A 16,769-nucleotide genomic window follows, 5' to 3' on the forward strand; every position below is an offset into this window, starting at 1 on the left:
AGAACCAGCACTAGTGATAAACTGGCAGAAATTATATCCCTGAAATTCTGTGTCTTTTGCTGCACTATTCTGTCCAATTATTATGCTTTATTTAATTTATTTACCGCAATGTAATTACACTTGTCGTTCAATCGAATGGCTACACGAAATATCAACAGTTGATTGAATTTTGAGTCAGTTTCTCCTCAAGTACTGCAAACTATCACAATGTCTGAGCAATCAGTTTAGGGTGTGAGTGAGAAAGCTCTCTGCTGCTAAGTTTTATTTAAAGCAAAGTTGCATTATTAATTAAGTGATTTATGCTGCAACTAAAGTATAAAGCACATGTATACTCCCTGCAATTTGTTCCTATTACTTAGCGTGTGTTTGATTATGTGGACCTCTTGATTGTCTGGAATATTTGACCCAACGACACACTCCTGGTCCATAGGTGCTGGATACTAGAAAGTTTATTGTACAACCAAAACAGGACATCCACAGATGCTCACTGCTAGTCTGTGTTGTTTTTGTAGAAAATGACCCTGGTTTTAAAATAAAGATAAAAGGCCAATTGTGGCCAACACAGGCAACTCAGGCACTCTGTGGAGCGCTGACCCGGGTTCCTCACGGCCAGGACAGGTCAGTGAAACTGCTGATTCTAACCATTCTATAGTGATGTTTTCACATTCCTCAGACAAGGGATGTTTTGCTGAAAGATCATTATGTAGGAGGAGGATAACTAAGTCTCTGTATTGTCCTTTACAGAGCTGAAGTTCTTGCACACACATCACAGTCGCTTCTTGATTTCTCAACTGGTGACAATGAGAACCTGTACCTTTGCCTGTGCCCAGAACAGTTCTCGGTTGATTCGCTTCATTTCAATCGCAGCATTGGTCTTCTGGTATGTGGTGCCCTGCGAATGAACGTTTACATCAGAAACATCTGTTAGTACCTGCAAGAAAAAGCTGCAGTGCAGGAGTCTAGCTCCTTTTCGTTATTTACTGTGTAGCATAATGAATCAATTAATTATACCAAGAGGGGTGGTTGAGGTAACAATGAAATATTAAGGAGATTCTACACCCTTTGTGGTTAAATTCAGGCTTAATCGTGACAATTCTGCAGCAGGTAAAAATGAATACTAACACAACTGTGTAGTTTTGTGCCTTAAGAATTGAATTGAATTAGCTTAATTGTCACGTACTGACAGGAGTACAGTGAAAAGTTTATAAATCACTGCACACAGTGCTACGTTAGGTACAAAGTTACTGAGGTACGGATACTTGAGACCAAATGCTTAGGAAACAAAAACAAAATTAGAAAGAGGCAGTAAATAAAACACAGCTCAGGAGTCCCTGCATTGCGTGCAAAGAGGGAATTAATGGCATTTTTCCACAATGGCCAGCATTTTAAGCACTTGTGCCAGAAGCAACATGGTGAACAATGAATGTATAAAGTTTGGTGAGATGATAGGAGGCACTGTGTCCATCAGTCCTGACTACGGTAACCTGCCTCTGCTGGCGAGCAGTTCAACAGGACATAGTATGTCTGCCATAGGGTAACTGAAGCACTGAACAGTCTAACTAATGGACAGTCAAAGACCTTTTTCTGCTGCTGCTGGTATTTTAGAATGGCATGGTGCCCACCTGCAGCATGACTGTTAAGTATATGATAGTGAACTGACTGCACACTTTGGGAAGGGGTCCATCATGATCGGGCTCCAGGTGCTCTATGGAGGGGCCCCAGCAGAAAGGGCCTGCACGTCAATGTTCCTCTCAACCTGTCTTGGTGCGTTTACCTCACTCCCCTCCTTCTACAGGCCCCACTGCAGCTTCGGTCTGGGAACTGTTGCAGTCCCTTCAGTGGCCACCTTTCAAGGTGGCGCTTCTGGCCCCGTAAGGGAGCTCATCCATCAACCTGTCACTCCATCATTGTGCCAATTAAGGCTTTGCCCATGCGTATATCTTAACTTTGATTAATTTCCCCTGCAGACCGTTATCAGTTTGGAAAAACAGCCGGCCCCCTTCCCCTGCCTCTGTGATGAGAATTTAAGTGTTTGTCCTTTACTCACCACTGGACCCAATAAATCATCATCCTCTTTCAGGTGGAGTCGGCGCAAAACTGGGCTCGAAATGTGCATTGTGCCATTGGTCAGCTTTTGACGAATAGCAGTTGAGTCTACGTCCTCGGGACTGCTGGCATTCACAATAACATTTGCCCCCTGTTTGGAGTGTGGCATAGAGTGAATGGTAGGACAGAGGTCAATATTATTCACAATGGTTTGAATATTTTACACAGGTTTTGGAAGAAAACAAAACCCTCACTCTTCTATTTTCCTTGCTTTCCTCCATCCTGTGTGTAAATGTGTTGATTTTTTTTTCAGTAGAATGCCAGACACACTCATACACTTTACCCTGTTGTGGTCTTTCAACTGTACCCCTTATTCTGCAAGCATCAGTAAGCTGCAGCACAGAAGTATTGCAATTAAATTTTGACATTTACGTTGATGTAATTCAGCAAAGAGTGGGAACTGAAACCGTTGCTGACTCTGTGCCGTTGCATCCTTACCAATTCTCCAGCAAACCACTTCTTGGGCAGTGATACCAAATAATGTTGCTCTGACCAGTAGCTAACTTAAATTGACCAATCTCTTGCTGTACGATTTCCGGGTGTTTAAATAAATACTTTTCCTATGGGCAACTATTGCTGTGTCTGAAGTCTTTTAGTTATTAAACAGCGATATCACCTCCACTGGCTAGGATTACATCTGGTAGTTCCTGCCAATGATCAGAGTAGGTGAGAGACTTATATAGTTCAGGCTGCAATCATTTTAATCCTACAGGATATAACATTTATGTCAGACTCAAGGGGCTGATTTAGCAATGGAGAGTGGGGCAGTTGGTGAATGTACTTTGATCTTCTGTACAAAATACTTCAGCAAAATGCCACAGTGGCTAAACTTATCAATTTGAGAGCATTTTATTTCCATGAATTTGGCAAGTTCAATGCCAGTAATTGAGCTAAATCTAGGACATGTATTTTTTTATGCAACAGAGAAGGATGGTCTAAAGTAGCAGAAGGAACATGTTTACCTGAAAGAAGTCTGCAATTGTTGGCACGTGACTAGCACATGTACATTTTCGAATGTCATCAACATCTTCACCAACCTAGAGAAGAAAACAAGTACAAAAATCTCCCAAATTCTGCTTTAACCAAGATTCATAACTTCATTCATCAATTAGAAAGAGTTAATCTCTGAGACTGTTCTCACCCCATAGACACTTGGAAAAAATCATCTTCTGAAATAACTTACACCAGTTCAAGACATCAAGAGAGAGGGATAGTAGGAAACTGCAGATGCTGGAGAATCTGAGATAACAAGGTGCAGAGCTGGATGAACACAGCAGGCCAGGCAGCATCAGAGGAGCAGGAAAGCTGATGTTTTGGGCCTCGACCCTTTTTCTTTCGAGACCTCAGCCTTCCTGCTCCTCTGATGCTGCTTGGCCTGCTGTGTTCATCCAGCTCCACACCTTGTTATTGAGAGAGAGGGTTTGGTTTTGGAATTGTACCAGGAACATCTCTCACTCCTGGGCAGTGTAACAGGAGCTGTTTCATAGACTACCTTTGAGATTGCATGAGAATATCAGTTCTTCACGTCCGGATGCAGATTAGGAAGCTACAGAAATGTTTATCCTTACGATGGTACTGAAGCAGTTACTCAGATTTGACTGGTCTAGGGAAGAGGTTCTTTGGAAAAGGACAATCACCTCTGTGCTCACCAACCAATCAGAGAGAGGGGATTTTTGGGCCAATTTCAGATCTTACTTCAGCAAAGTGCTCGTCATTAGCGAGATAAATGGAGAGGAAGAAAGAAATGTTCATAAATAGAGTAAATAATAAAAAAGAGAAGATACTGTAACTCTTATTCAATTCCATTCAATGGGCATAATTACAGAATTGTGAGCGCGTAGCAATGGAGTATTGGGACGCAGGCTCCTTCTTATGCATCTCTGTGTGGTCAGTTCCTATTCTCAAGCATTACTTTGGGGATGGCTTCAAAATAATACTCCTAAAGATGTGGAAACTGATCACATACTTACTCGGGCCTACAAGAGAGTTAATGACATTGAGTGACTTAAAACATGATGTAAGTAACAGGTGAGAATTACTGAACGATGTTGTTTTGTTCAATGAGAAAGTAGAGAGGGAAACACTTTCGAACCACTGCATGCACTGTTGACAGGCCCATAAGTTACTGCATAAAAGTTGCATGTCACGTTTTCTCACAGCAGGGGATACACTGAACATCATTTCAAACACAATCAGGAGCTAAATCCATCCAATGGTAATTTAAATCCCAATCTTTTATCCGTTTCTCACACTGGCATCAGCAGTGGCAGGTTCTGTTTGAGGATTTGCTTTGGAAATAATCAATCACTGTGGCATCACATTGCACTGATGAAGGTCAAGAACAGAGCCAATGATCTCACAGGGTTCTGAGTTATATCATTATTAACCCACAACAATTAATGGCCTCAGGAAAATAGAGGGCTTTCCTATTTCCTGTAGTGCATCAAGTGTGTTTCAGTGCTTGAGGGCAGGAAAATTATGCCCTTGACCCTACATAAGAGGACCCTTCTCTCCACATGAAACATAAAATGATGAACCACACAAAATGATGAACACTGACAAATGTAAAATTACAGAATTCTTCTCAACACGTGGAACAAACAAGTTCATCTGCAGAATAAGCTGCATTTACACAGCACACTTATCACCTAAAAATGGTACATAGTGATTCAAAGAGGTACAAGGGAAGGAAAAAAATTTACTCCAAGCCAAAAGTATGGAGACATTCAGAAGGAACTTTGTAATAAGTGAGTTTTAAGGTGGACTTAAAAGAATTGGGGGGGGGGCCACGGGTTGCCGAGAGATGGTGATAGGGAGGGACCTCTAAAGCACAATATCTGAGTAGCTGAAAATCTGGGATGAAAAGATAGAGGGTGTGAGAAGATTTCTAAGTGAGAGGAAAAGAGATTTCAGAGGTTAGCAGAGGGGAGGAGGGAGTTGTTGCTGGGTAATGATGTAAAAGGCTATGGAATTACAACAAATATACCATAAATTTAAGAGTTTGAAAATGGTTCTCATCAGGAGTAGAAGTCAATGCAAACATACAGCTAAATGGATGAGAAGGAATTGGTTAGGGATACAACATGCGTGGCAGAAATTTAAATGAGTTGATGTTAATGAATGGCTGACACAGGATGCTGACAAAATGCAAACAGAAATCAAGGCTGGAGTTGACATAGACATGACTGGGAAGGCATCAATTAGATTCTGTAACTGGTAAACTGTAATGTATGCTAGCACACCTTTCTGGACCTTGGTAAAGATGGTTTTAATTGTGGAGGTTTCACATCAATTAAAACACGGCAGCGAGATTGTTTACATACCCAGTTTATGAGGACATACTTGGGCAGGCCAGAGCCAGAGTCCTTGATGCTGCAGAATCCATACATCACACTCTGGTTGTCAAACTTTGTGGCAATTTCCTGCAGACCACCAGCTGAACAATTAGAAGGAAAGACTTGTCAGAGATGTTAAGAGCACATAACAAATGCTGTTTATATTAAAAATTGCTAAATTGCCAAGGCTTTATGATGGATTTGCTCCAGTAACACATCCTGCCTTGCAGTAATGTATCGTCAGCTTGACATGCAATGCATCAGAAAATCAGCAAAACTGAGCATGCATTGTGTGCGTATGGATCGTCTGTCACTTCCCACATTCCTGTCTCGATTAATGGGCTGCTGAGGTCTAAAGCGCAGGTTGCCTCACGAATTGTGCATGCCATTCAGTTGCCAGGTGATCAAGAACAATCAGCAGGCAATGCCACCTTCTCAAATGGCAGGTTTAATTAGCCCCAAGGAAATTGCAATGCAGGACTCAACACTGTTATTCGATCGGACTTATCTGTGTTAGCTGGACAAGTTAGATTAGTGTATCTCACAGACACATTCCTACCAGGGCGAGGAATCAAACAAAGAAGTTGACAGGCAGTGTGAAATATTACAGCAGGGTCAGGTGAAACTTGCAGACGTTACAGGGGGAAGGGGCAAGTGGTCAGGAAAGGAAAAGGAATATTAGAGTTGAGGCTTTCTAAAGAGCATCCCCTTTCTCTTAAGTATAGCACCTTCCTTCACACTTATACCAGGCTTTCATAAATAAATCCACCCCTTGTGCTCACTGAGTTTGGACAAAGAGAGATAACTTTGCAGTAACAATGTGCATTGGGCTCGAACTACTTCCTAAAGAGAGGAATGGATCCTTGTGAGCAGCGGCAGAAGATACAAACCAGCAACACAAAGCTCCTACAACCCCTTTCACCTGCTGGAGCTGACATCACAGGAAAACGGGGTGGTGACGGATGGCTATTTCTTCAGTGTACCTTTAGTTTGGCCAGGCAGTTTAAATTAGGAGACATTAATACAACAGAAGCTTGGAGAAGAAAAAAATCAGTTTTAAAATATTTAACAACCTAATTAATTAATGAAATAAGAATAGAGAGGGCTGAGCAGTCAATGGGTAGCAGCTGTAGTATGTGGGAGCTGCTGGATACTGGCATGATCCATGGTAACCACAAATACAGCAAGTATTGTCTGTTGAGGAAGTCTAGCTCAGAGTTGATGAGGTGAAGCTCGAGCTGTGGACACTGCAATACACCAGAGAAGGGGGAAAGAGTTGAGACAATGTTGCAGTCACACCCGTTAGATTAATTATATCAAATTCAGCCTGTGCTCATAGACAAGAGGGTGTGACTGTGTGCGTGGAGATCCAGAATGTAAATTTTTGAGGAGCCTTAGCCAGTACTCCTGTCCAACAGGTATGCAGTTCTTCCTCTTGGTGTGGCCCAGACTGCTTGGGGGATCATAGAATCCCGACAGTGCTGAAAGGGGCAGTTCAGCCCATCGAGTCTGCACCAACCCTCTGAAGAGCATCCCACCCAAACATATGCCTGTAATTTCCCCTTTCCCAAGGCTAATCTACATAGCCCGCACATCCCTAGGTGGGATGCTTTACCGACTTGATGGGCCAAATGGCTGGCTTCCACACTGTAGGGATTCTACAATTCTGTGATATCTGGTCTACATGTAACCTCAGACCCACAGCAATGTGGTTGATTCTTAACTGCCCTCTGGGTGATTAGGGATGGGCAATAAATGCTGCCTAGCCACAGATGCCCACATCCCGTGAATGAATTTTTTAAAAAATTAATGAGATGTTGTAGTGACAAATCCTCTGGGGGTAATAATTATAACATGCCAGAATTTCAAATGCTCTCTGAGGGACAGCAACTTGATTTTCAAAACAGAGTCCTCAACTTAAACAAGGGTAGCTGCAGACGATGTAAATGAATTGTCCAAAGTCGAAGGGCAATATCGGTGACAGGCATTTCAGCAAATATTTCATTTTGTACGATAAAAACTTGTTCTGGTTTGTAAGGTACTTGAGAAGCATAAATCACTTTTCGATTACAGAGGGAGTCAGGTCGGGTATCCAATCAAAAACTCACACAAACCACACGATTGAGATTTTTTTTTCAGAACTGGCAGAAGATGAATATAAAGCAAATAAAGAGGGATAAAATTCATTACATAAGTAAATTGGCAAAAAAAAACAGCAGGGACCTCTTTGAGTGCAAACAAAGAAGAGAGTAGCTAAAGTACATTTGGGACCCTTACAGGATGGAGATTAGTGACATCCAAATGGGGAGGCCCGGTGGCACTGCTGCCTCAGGGCACCAGGAACCCGGGTTCGATTCCAGCCTCGGGCAACTGTCTGTGCGGAGTTTGCACGTTCTCCTGTGTCTGTGTGGTTTTCCTCCGAATGCTCCAGTTTCCTCCCACAGTCCAAAAGTGTGCAGGCTAGGTGGATTGGCCATGCTAAATTTCTCGTAGTGCGTTCAGTCTCGCGTGGCTTGGATGGTTTATAAGGGGATGGGTTTGGGTAGGTGCTCCGGGGTTGGTGTGGATATGTTGGGCTGAAGGGCCTGTTTCTACACTGTAGGGATTCTGGTAGATGACAACAGGTGAGGAAGCTGCTAATGGAAGGAAAGATCCTGTACCAGTCTCTGTCATCAGTAACAAAGTATTTGACAAACTAATGGGAAGAAAGGCAGCCAAATGATGAGGATCTGACAGCCTCCATCCAAGAGTTATCATAGGAAGTGGCTGCAGAGATAGTGGAAACATTGCACAAAATATTACGGAACTTACTGAGTTTCAAGAGGGTCCCAAGGGTTTGGAAAACCATTAATATGAAACCCCTGTACAAAAAGACAGGGAGACAGAAAGGAGGAAACTACAGACCAGTTAGTCTCTCACTGCGGAAAATGCTGCACCCCATTCTTAATGAAGAAACAACAGGATATTTTTATAAAAAGCTAACACAATCAGAGTCAAGGTGGTTTGGTGATTGGGAAATCGTGTTTGAAAAATTTGCAAGGGTACTTTGGAGGTATAACAAGTACAGGGGAACCCGTAGATGTGGTGTATTTGGAATTCCAGAAGGCACTTGAAAAGATGCCACATAAAAGATTATTGCACAAGGTTGGTGCTCACGTATTGGGGTAATGTATTATTGCGGATTGAGGATGGGTTAGCATACAGAAGATAGAGTCGGAATTAATGGGTCATTTTTAGGGTTGAAAGACATAACTAGTCAAGTGCCACAGGGAGCAATTCTATGGCCTCAAATATTTACAATCAATGCTACTGACTTGGTGGCAGGGTGTAATGCACCCAGATTTCCTGACATTACAAACGTAGGTGGAAGTACATGCTTTGAAGAAGACATAAACAACTGACCAGGGATACAGATTGTTCGGGTGAGTAGGCAAAAACATGCCAAATGGGCATCACTGTTGCAAGGTGTGAGGTCATTCACTTGGATAGGAAGAATCAGAAGGCATTGGAAATGGTTCAAGAGGGGTTCACTCGGCTGAAAACCTGGGAGGGAGGGGTCAGACACTCAAGAACAGATAAATGGTTTGGGCCTTTTCTCATTACAGTTTGGAAAAATGAGGGGTGATCTGATTGAAACATACACGATTCTGAGGGGGCTTAACAGGGCAAATGTTGAGAAGATATTTCCACTGGCGGCGCCGGGGAGAATCACTGGAGGGACTTTGTTATAAGGGGACACTCATTTAAAACAGATGCAAAGGAATTTCTTCTTCCAAAGGGTGGTTGATGCCTGGAATTGTTGACCATAGAAAGTTTGGAGGATAGATCAATGAAATAATTTAAAGAGGAGGCTGATAAGTATTTCAAAAACTTGCACAAAAAGAGGAATTTAAGTCCAAGGCAGATCAGCTATGATTTTATTGAATATCAGACAATGACTAAGGGACTGAATGGCCTGCTCATTCTTTCTTATTTTTTTTCCTGACTTATTGCCATTGCAAATTTCAACTGCAGAGTAAGAACAAAACTGTCCCAAGCGCGTGAGAGAGTAAATTTATTGTTTTCAAACTCTTTCTAAAAGGACGAACAAACTGTAATGGCTCTTTGATAGATCAAAAGATCTTAATGCTTGAACAGCATTTTTTTTAGAATACCTAGTAAAAAGAATTTTGTAATTTCTATCTTTTGTGAGATACTTAGGCTGCGTTGAAGGTGATGTCCCTGCTGACTGTGCCAATACGAACCAGTCTAAATAAACCACATTCACTTACTCCGCTAGTTACAGATCAAAGGGGCTCTTTATTTCCACCAGTTAATTTATAAATGAAAAACTGGACTTCCATATTAATAATACCAGAAATATTAGATAAGACATTTTACAGCATCTCAGACAAATAATAATGAGGTCGTAGTACAAATTCAACCTACTAAAGACACAGGCTAATATATAAAACGTTTTAAAATAATCTGATGACAGTGATTTGCATTTCAACCAGCCACATTAATTAGCGCTGCACACAGAGCAAAACACAGATCAAAGGAAATGTCTCAGGGACATCCAAGAGACACAGCTGGTTGATGTAATTTTGAACAGAACATTCATCGTCTTTAAAGCTAAATAAACCTAACAAGCCACAATCTCGCAGCTTTGTTCACAAGGGGCTGTTCTCTCAGGAGGGGTTGGAGGGTTGGGGTTGGGGGGGTCGGTGTGTGAGGCAGTAGGAGATTGTATGAAGGAGAGGGACTGTGCTCCTAATAAAAGCTGAAGTCAGTGTGAGCTGGTGTTTGACAGCTGGCACTTTGACAGCAGATGGTGTGTCGGCCTAGATTATCCTGAGAGGAGAATCAGTTCACATTTACTTGGTAACAGAAGCAAATCTGTAAATATTTCTCTATAGATACTACTAATGTACAAGCTCTGCATATTTACATTCTGAAAAATGAGAACATAACTTGCATTTACATAGCCTAACTTCGCGAAATGTGTTTGGAATAGAATTACACAAAAATCGTCAGCGAGCCAAACAAGGAACTGTTTGAAGGAGCGACTGAAACCAAAACAGTATCGCTGGGGTTTATATTTGTGAAATTGTAACAAAATGTAAGGAGACATAAAAAATGGCCATGTAAATAGAAAAAGTAGTCCAATTTGGGTAAACAGCTGTTGTATATTTTGGTAGTGCAGAAATGGAGGTCACCTGCTATTTGAAGGATAAGGGTACAGTTTAATCTGTGTGGGGTAGGGGGCTGGCCCACTAGTCTGAGTGCCAGCCAGAACACAATGCTACCTCTAGTGGGGAATACCTGCAGTAAGAAGTGACCATCAGGCACTTAAACAGTCAGCTGTGGGTTTTCCCTCTAGATTTGGACCCTTGTGTCCTGTATGAGCATTTCCTGTCTTCCACTAGCAAGCACAGGCCAGCTTGCACCAGCTAATAACTCTCCTTCATGTGTATTCTTGAAAGAAGAAGACACAGCATATGTCTCTTGCTCAGGGGGCTGACTTTTTTCCTGTCATGTGCACTGTCTGAGATAATTCACAAATGATTTACAGCCCATCTCTTGGAATCTTCCTCGACACCTCTCAGTTATGACATTCTATGGTGTCTTCCTCTTTTGGCAGTCATGGCACTTGCAATCTCAGCCATCTTGTGCATGTGTTCCCATTTTTAAAAAAAATCATATGTTGCAATTAAAATTTCAATATTTCCACAGGCGTTTGAGATACCTCCGTTATTTTAGCACTGCCACTGTGGTAAGTGTAAAGGCACAGTCTTTGAATGAATTCTGGTGAATGGGTGAGTACACGTGTGTGCGGGTGGGTGGGGTGGATTATGGAGATGTAGATAGGGTAGGTGAGTAGGTTTGATAGTTGGGCATAGAGGTAGGATGGGCGAATGGGTACTTGAGTCAGGGGGTAGCTGGGTGAGCATTAAGGTGGTTGAGTTAGGCTGAAGTCAGGTTAGGGTGTGGTCAGGTGGTTGGGTTGGGGTGCAGTCATGTGAATGTAGTCAGCTTGGTTGGGGAGTTTACCAGGACGGACTGTGGGGGTGGTCAGGGTTCATGGGTTGCGAGGGAGCAGTTATGGACCCAGTAAGGTGGTTATGAAGGGAGCTGGTTGTGGATTTGCTCGAGTGTCAGACCAGATTTTAATGTAACATTTCCTGGATTATTATAGCAGTATGCTGCATGAAACTGTTTCTAGTCTCCAACAGTTGCTCAGAGACATTTGTAGAGGGTTTCAGGGAAGGGGAATTGTCCATTGGAATTTGAAACTTCACAGACAATTCCCATTTGTGTCTAAACCAGGATTTCTGTAGGGACCTGATGGGATGTTCAGTTGCACAGCCAATCTCCGACAATATGAAGATCAAAAAATATATCCTGTCATCTGGTCAACTCATACTGCTCCTTGTGGGAGCTTGCTGTGCACAAGTTGGCAGCTATGTTTCCCAAATTATGGAAGTGACTACACTTCAAAAGTGATGTATGAGCAGTAAAGCATTTTTGGAATGTCCTGTGGGATGTAAATATTTTGAAGTGCAGTGATTTTCTTGAGTGCTTCTGTATTTTTGGCACTCCAAATGTGGTCTCATCAATGTCCTGTTTAAGGTGCATCTGCAAGATTCTCCAAAAATGGAGTGACAAAGAAAGCGATCAATTGTAAGCATCCTCTCCCAAGCACTGCTGTACCATTCACTCTAAGCTATCTCCATTGGGAGGATGGGGTCGCTCCTAGACCTGACTTTCACAGCAAGTGCTCTACTCAGAACCCAGTCACAGCAGGGCACTCTCAAGAGGACAGCAGAAATGGATGCCCTCAAAGTTTCCCTGAAGAGATCAAATATCCCAGTCAACACATGGAAAACCATTGGGGAAGGCATCAACGTATTGAGGAACTGTGCTAGGACTGGGCCAAAGCAAAGCTGAGAATGTTTGAGGGAAGTGCTCAAATATCCAAACAATTTATCTACCTAACCCTCGAGCACCACTTGGGCTGCATGTCTAATATTCACACACAAATTATCCAGTATGTCAGAAACCATTAAATCAGTGAAACAAGTCAGCCTCAATTCTGAGGAGCCGATTAAGAAAATATAAGATTCAATTTTCAATTTCATTCCGCTAGAAATGAGGCTGGGTGCTTTGATTTTTCAATGACTTTCCTGGCTTGAATTACTGGTTCTAACAGTTTTTGAAACTATTCCTCTTCCCCAGTTTAATCCTTATTTTTCAAGGAACAAGTAGCTGCACACCCTCATGTCTCTGTACTGAATTTCAATGTCCATTTACAAGCCCATTCAGGGCATTTAAAACCTTGTATTTTGTTGCAAACTTGCTGTAACGCTCAATTAGGCACCATCCATAAATTCATGAATTTAATCGTTTACTTAAAATGATAAACAACTGACCTTGCCACCTCAGACTGCCCCAGTAACTCTCATTGTAACCTGCGGCAAGGATACTGCGTTCAGGGACACATTCCCAGCTGAGGGACTGCACCAGGCTGTATCTTCAGGATCTTTCCATATTATCATAGTGCTTACTCACTCTGCCTACCTGGAGGTTCAAACATCTCCACCTTGCAAAGCCTTGGGCCAGTGTTGGGCATTACCCTACATGGCTGAAACTGCTCTAGCCTGGATGAGAATCTTAGACCATGGTATCATGGCCTCCACTGCTGGGCCTGGGGAAGCAGGAAGTCCTATGTGAGCGCTATCCCATCCAGCAGGATCTCCCAGAATCATGCCCACAGAATGCAGGGCCAATTTCTCACCATTTGCTATGCCCAAGGCGTGAGTCAGGAAGTGTGCTGGACAGCTTCAGGCTGACAGTACTTGTCTGGTGCCAGGGATGCTGGTCAATTCAGGATTTGTAATGTGTGGTGCATTGCTCCAGGAATGGGGCATGCTGAAATGGGGTAGAAATCTAATGTGATACTGATCACAATGCCTAAAACGTCAATTAATGCGATTAGCGTGGTAAAATACAGTGATGAAACATGTTTTACCTTGCAGTGAAAATCACACCAAACCCAATTCAGTTAGCCCCAAACAGTAACAATGCCTCTCCCCTTCCCTGGTGACCAAATCTGGGAGCCTACTCCATTTCTCTAATACTCAAAAGGTAAAAAAGGCAAAGGAAGGATTCTTTTACTTTGATGTGCACCTTTTAATGGTTATTTTTATCATTTATTCAGTTGATCATTACGATTTAAATGCTTTGACTCTGTAATTTTGTATGTTTTCTTTCATACCTTAACATCTATTTTGAAATTCCTGTTTAGTGTAGTAAACTGGACCATAGAAAGCATATGCTGGGTTTCTGACTGTAGAGAACTAAGAAGCTGATGGTATTTTGGGGAGCTGGCCAATGGGGTTATTTTTACTCCAGTAGAAACGGGAAATGTTGAAAATGCTCAGGATACATGACAGCACAGACAGAGAGTCTTCATCAGAACTGGTGAAGATCGAGGATCTCAAACATAGTTTGTTTCTGTCTCCACAGATGCTGCCTGATCTACTGAGCGTTCCCAGCATTTTCCCTTCATGTTTTCAAAGCTGCAGCATCGACTGCTCTCCAATCATATGTTGACTTGGCATTTATAAGTGTGGTTAGTTTCAGTTTAAAATGAGAAATTATTTATCACTCAATGCAAAGTGTAAGGTATCTGTTAACAAAATCTACTTGTGGGATATATAAATATAAATATATATTAGCACATTATTGCAAGTAATTCGGTTGGTGCTAATTTTTTGGAAGGCTTTGCCATTTTTAAAATTTAAAGTGAAACCACGAATCATGTGCCAATACAGTAAAGTCACTGTTAGTTCAAGATCATTTCATTTGTCAGAAGGGCTCTGCCTGCAGTGCTTACTGAACTTTGACTCTTGATGTTCCTGCCCGAACATTGTAAAAGGGCTACAGTCAGAAAGGCAGACTGTTCGCATAACATAAACAACAAATGGCTGGATTTTCCGAGTTTCGGCAATCTCACTCGGATTGACAGGGAGCTCCACATTTCTGAGAGGAGAACCCGCTCGGGACTCCCTCAGAAATGCAAACCTGTTCTTCCAGTCTGACAGTTCTTTCAGAGTGTAAAACCTCTCACAGCAATCAGCTGCCTTTCCCTGAAATGGAAAGGTCCTAACAGTCACAGTCACTTTGATAGCTGCTGTTCAACCACAAGTACATCAGATAAGTGTGACGTTAGGTGCTCAGAGGGTTGGGTGCCAGATGGGTAGAGGGGATAGGGTGCCAGGTGGGCAGGAAGCCAGGTAAGTAGACTGCCATCTGGGGAGGGAACAGGGTCAGTGCCAAATTGGGAGGGTGTCAGGGTGTTTTGTGGCAAAGTACATTATGCAGTGGCGAAGTTTGGTCAGAGTTGGGGGGAGAAACCAACCCTGGTACAGGTGAGGATAGGCAGAGGGGGTTGGATTGGATCAGGTTTGGCATGTGTGTCTGTGCCTGTGTGTCATGTTGGGGTGAGCACTGGGAAGGAGGGCAGAGACAGAGTCTGGGAGGTGTAAGTGATTCCGGGAAAGTGTCTTTCCGTAAATATGGGGTCAGTTTCATAGTTACTCAGGAGCTAGACAAACTACTGAAATGGTTACTTTCAGAAGCTCACAGGTGCAGAGGGATTGCCCAGTGGAAAAGTAAATGTTTTGGGCCTTTGGAGCATGCGATGATGGGGATTCTGTATGGTCCTGATGCACATCACCCATCCGTGTGGAATAGTGACTGTATGGCCATCGGAAAACATGGGCCAATATTGTGAGCTAATGTCTGACAAAGATGCAGTTGTAAAGTGCTCCATATTGACAGCTGAGCTTTAGACAGGCTTTATAAGTACAGGCATAAAGTACCATACACAAAGTTCTGCGTAATCTGTAGGAAACAGTTTGATCCCACAGTGACTATTTATTCACGGCACCAGAAGAACATTAGGGAAGAGTTGGGTGGGTGCAGGGTGGCAGTTAGGAAAAGTGGCACTGAAACATGAGCAGCTCCAACACCCTGATGATTATCCCTACCCTCGAGTCCCACCATTGATTCCAACGTGACTCCGTTCCCACCAATTGGAGCAACTAGCTTGACCCTCGATGCTTTGACTTGTGTCGTGTTGCTGGTTTATGATCCATTTTATTGTTTGTCCCCTGCCTCCAACACAGTCTTGAGTTAAAGATAATGCAGTGTGGAGCTGGATGAACATAGCAGGCCAAGCAACATCTTAGGAGCATAAAAGCTGACATTTCGGGCCTAGACCCTTCATCAGAGAGCCCGAAACATCAGCTTTTGTGCTCCTGAGATGCTGCTGGGCCTGCTGTGTTCATCCAGCTCCACACTTTACTACCTCGGATTCTCCAGCATCTGCAGTTCCCATTATCTCTAGTCTTGAGTTAAACTCGTCAAAAGTTTTTTGAAATGCCACGTGCATTCTATCTGCTGCATTACCATTACTTACTTTTCCTGTTTATTATATTTTGCTTTCCAGGGCCATGATGTTGTGCTCCATGTGTGTAGTGAGGGAGTAGGCAATCTCAGGGCCACCCATGAAAGAGCCCCCATGATCAAGTACCAGACACTGAGGAGCTCCCCGGTGAGCTGCTGGCCAATCAAGACCTAAGTTCCACCTCACCAGAAACTGCAGACCTATCAGGTACCTACACCTTACACCTAGACATTGTGTTGGAGACAACTTTATGGACTTAAAGGTGTAGGGAGGGGTTTTGGCAAGTGGGGTTTTGGAGGCAAGGGCAGGAGAGTAGCGTTCATCCTCTTGTGCCTCCCCTCCATCCCTGCTCCCTTTTGACCCAGACTTGGGTGGAGTAGTGGGGGGGGGAAGGGGGCAAATGAAGGAACTCTACCCCTACAACCAAGCCAACAGGCCCGCTACCCTGGTGTCACAGCTGGAAAACCAACCGCGTCTCTCACCTGCTGAGAAAGTGGGAAAAATGGGCCCAAAATGAGAAGGGCCTTAATTTGGGCCGAGTTGAGATGCAGCACATGGAGCTACTCAGCCAGGTGCTGAGGTGACAGGAAGAGGGGTGACTATCTTTCCAAGGCAAACTCTGCCAATTATTCACCCTGCTCACCATGTTCCTCACTTCCTCCACACACGGGATACCTGGGCCCTAGGTACATTTCTGTTCCTTCGTCAATGTTAACATTCTAAGGTCTTTTCTGGTGTAACTTAGTCCTTCTTCAACTCATCTTTCTTTAACCATTACATCTTGTGGTTTTTCCCTTTTTGTCACTCAAATTCCAATTGTACTCCTTTCACATGTAAACATTCCCCCTCATGGTCTCCTCCATCCAGCACCTCCT

General features: G+C 43.1%; 1 protein-coding gene across 1 annotated transcript in view; it reads right to left on the reverse strand.

Moving 5' to 3' along the window:
- LOC125458181 (drebrin-like) overlaps positions 1 to 16,769 on the reverse strand; it is a 53,779-nt gene that overhangs the window by 36,982 nt on the left and 28 nt on the right. Inside the window, exons 1-6 of the mRNA XM_059650515.1 lie at positions 16,717 to 16,769; positions 14,320 to 14,572; positions 5,430 to 5,542; positions 3,069 to 3,143; positions 2,048 to 2,197; positions 815 to 892 (exon numbers count right to left, since the gene is read on the reverse strand). The exon at positions 16,717 to 16,769 is cut by the window's right edge and continues 28 nt beyond it. Of these exons, the coding sequence (XP_059506498.1) occupies positions 815 to 892; positions 2,048 to 2,197; positions 3,069 to 3,143; positions 5,430 to 5,542; positions 14,320 to 14,572; positions 16,717 to 16,769 (722 nt within the window). The remainder of the gene's footprint in view (positions 1 to 814; positions 893 to 2,047; positions 2,198 to 3,068; positions 3,144 to 5,429; positions 5,543 to 14,319; positions 14,573 to 16,716) is intronic.

The sequence above is a fragment of the Stegostoma tigrinum genome, chromosome 13, assembly GCF_030684315.1.
Source record: "Stegostoma tigrinum isolate sSteTig4 chromosome 13, sSteTig4.hap1, whole genome shotgun sequence".
NCBI classification, from domain to species: Eukaryota; Metazoa; Chordata; class Chondrichthyes; order Orectolobiformes; family Stegostomatidae; genus Stegostoma; species Stegostoma tigrinum.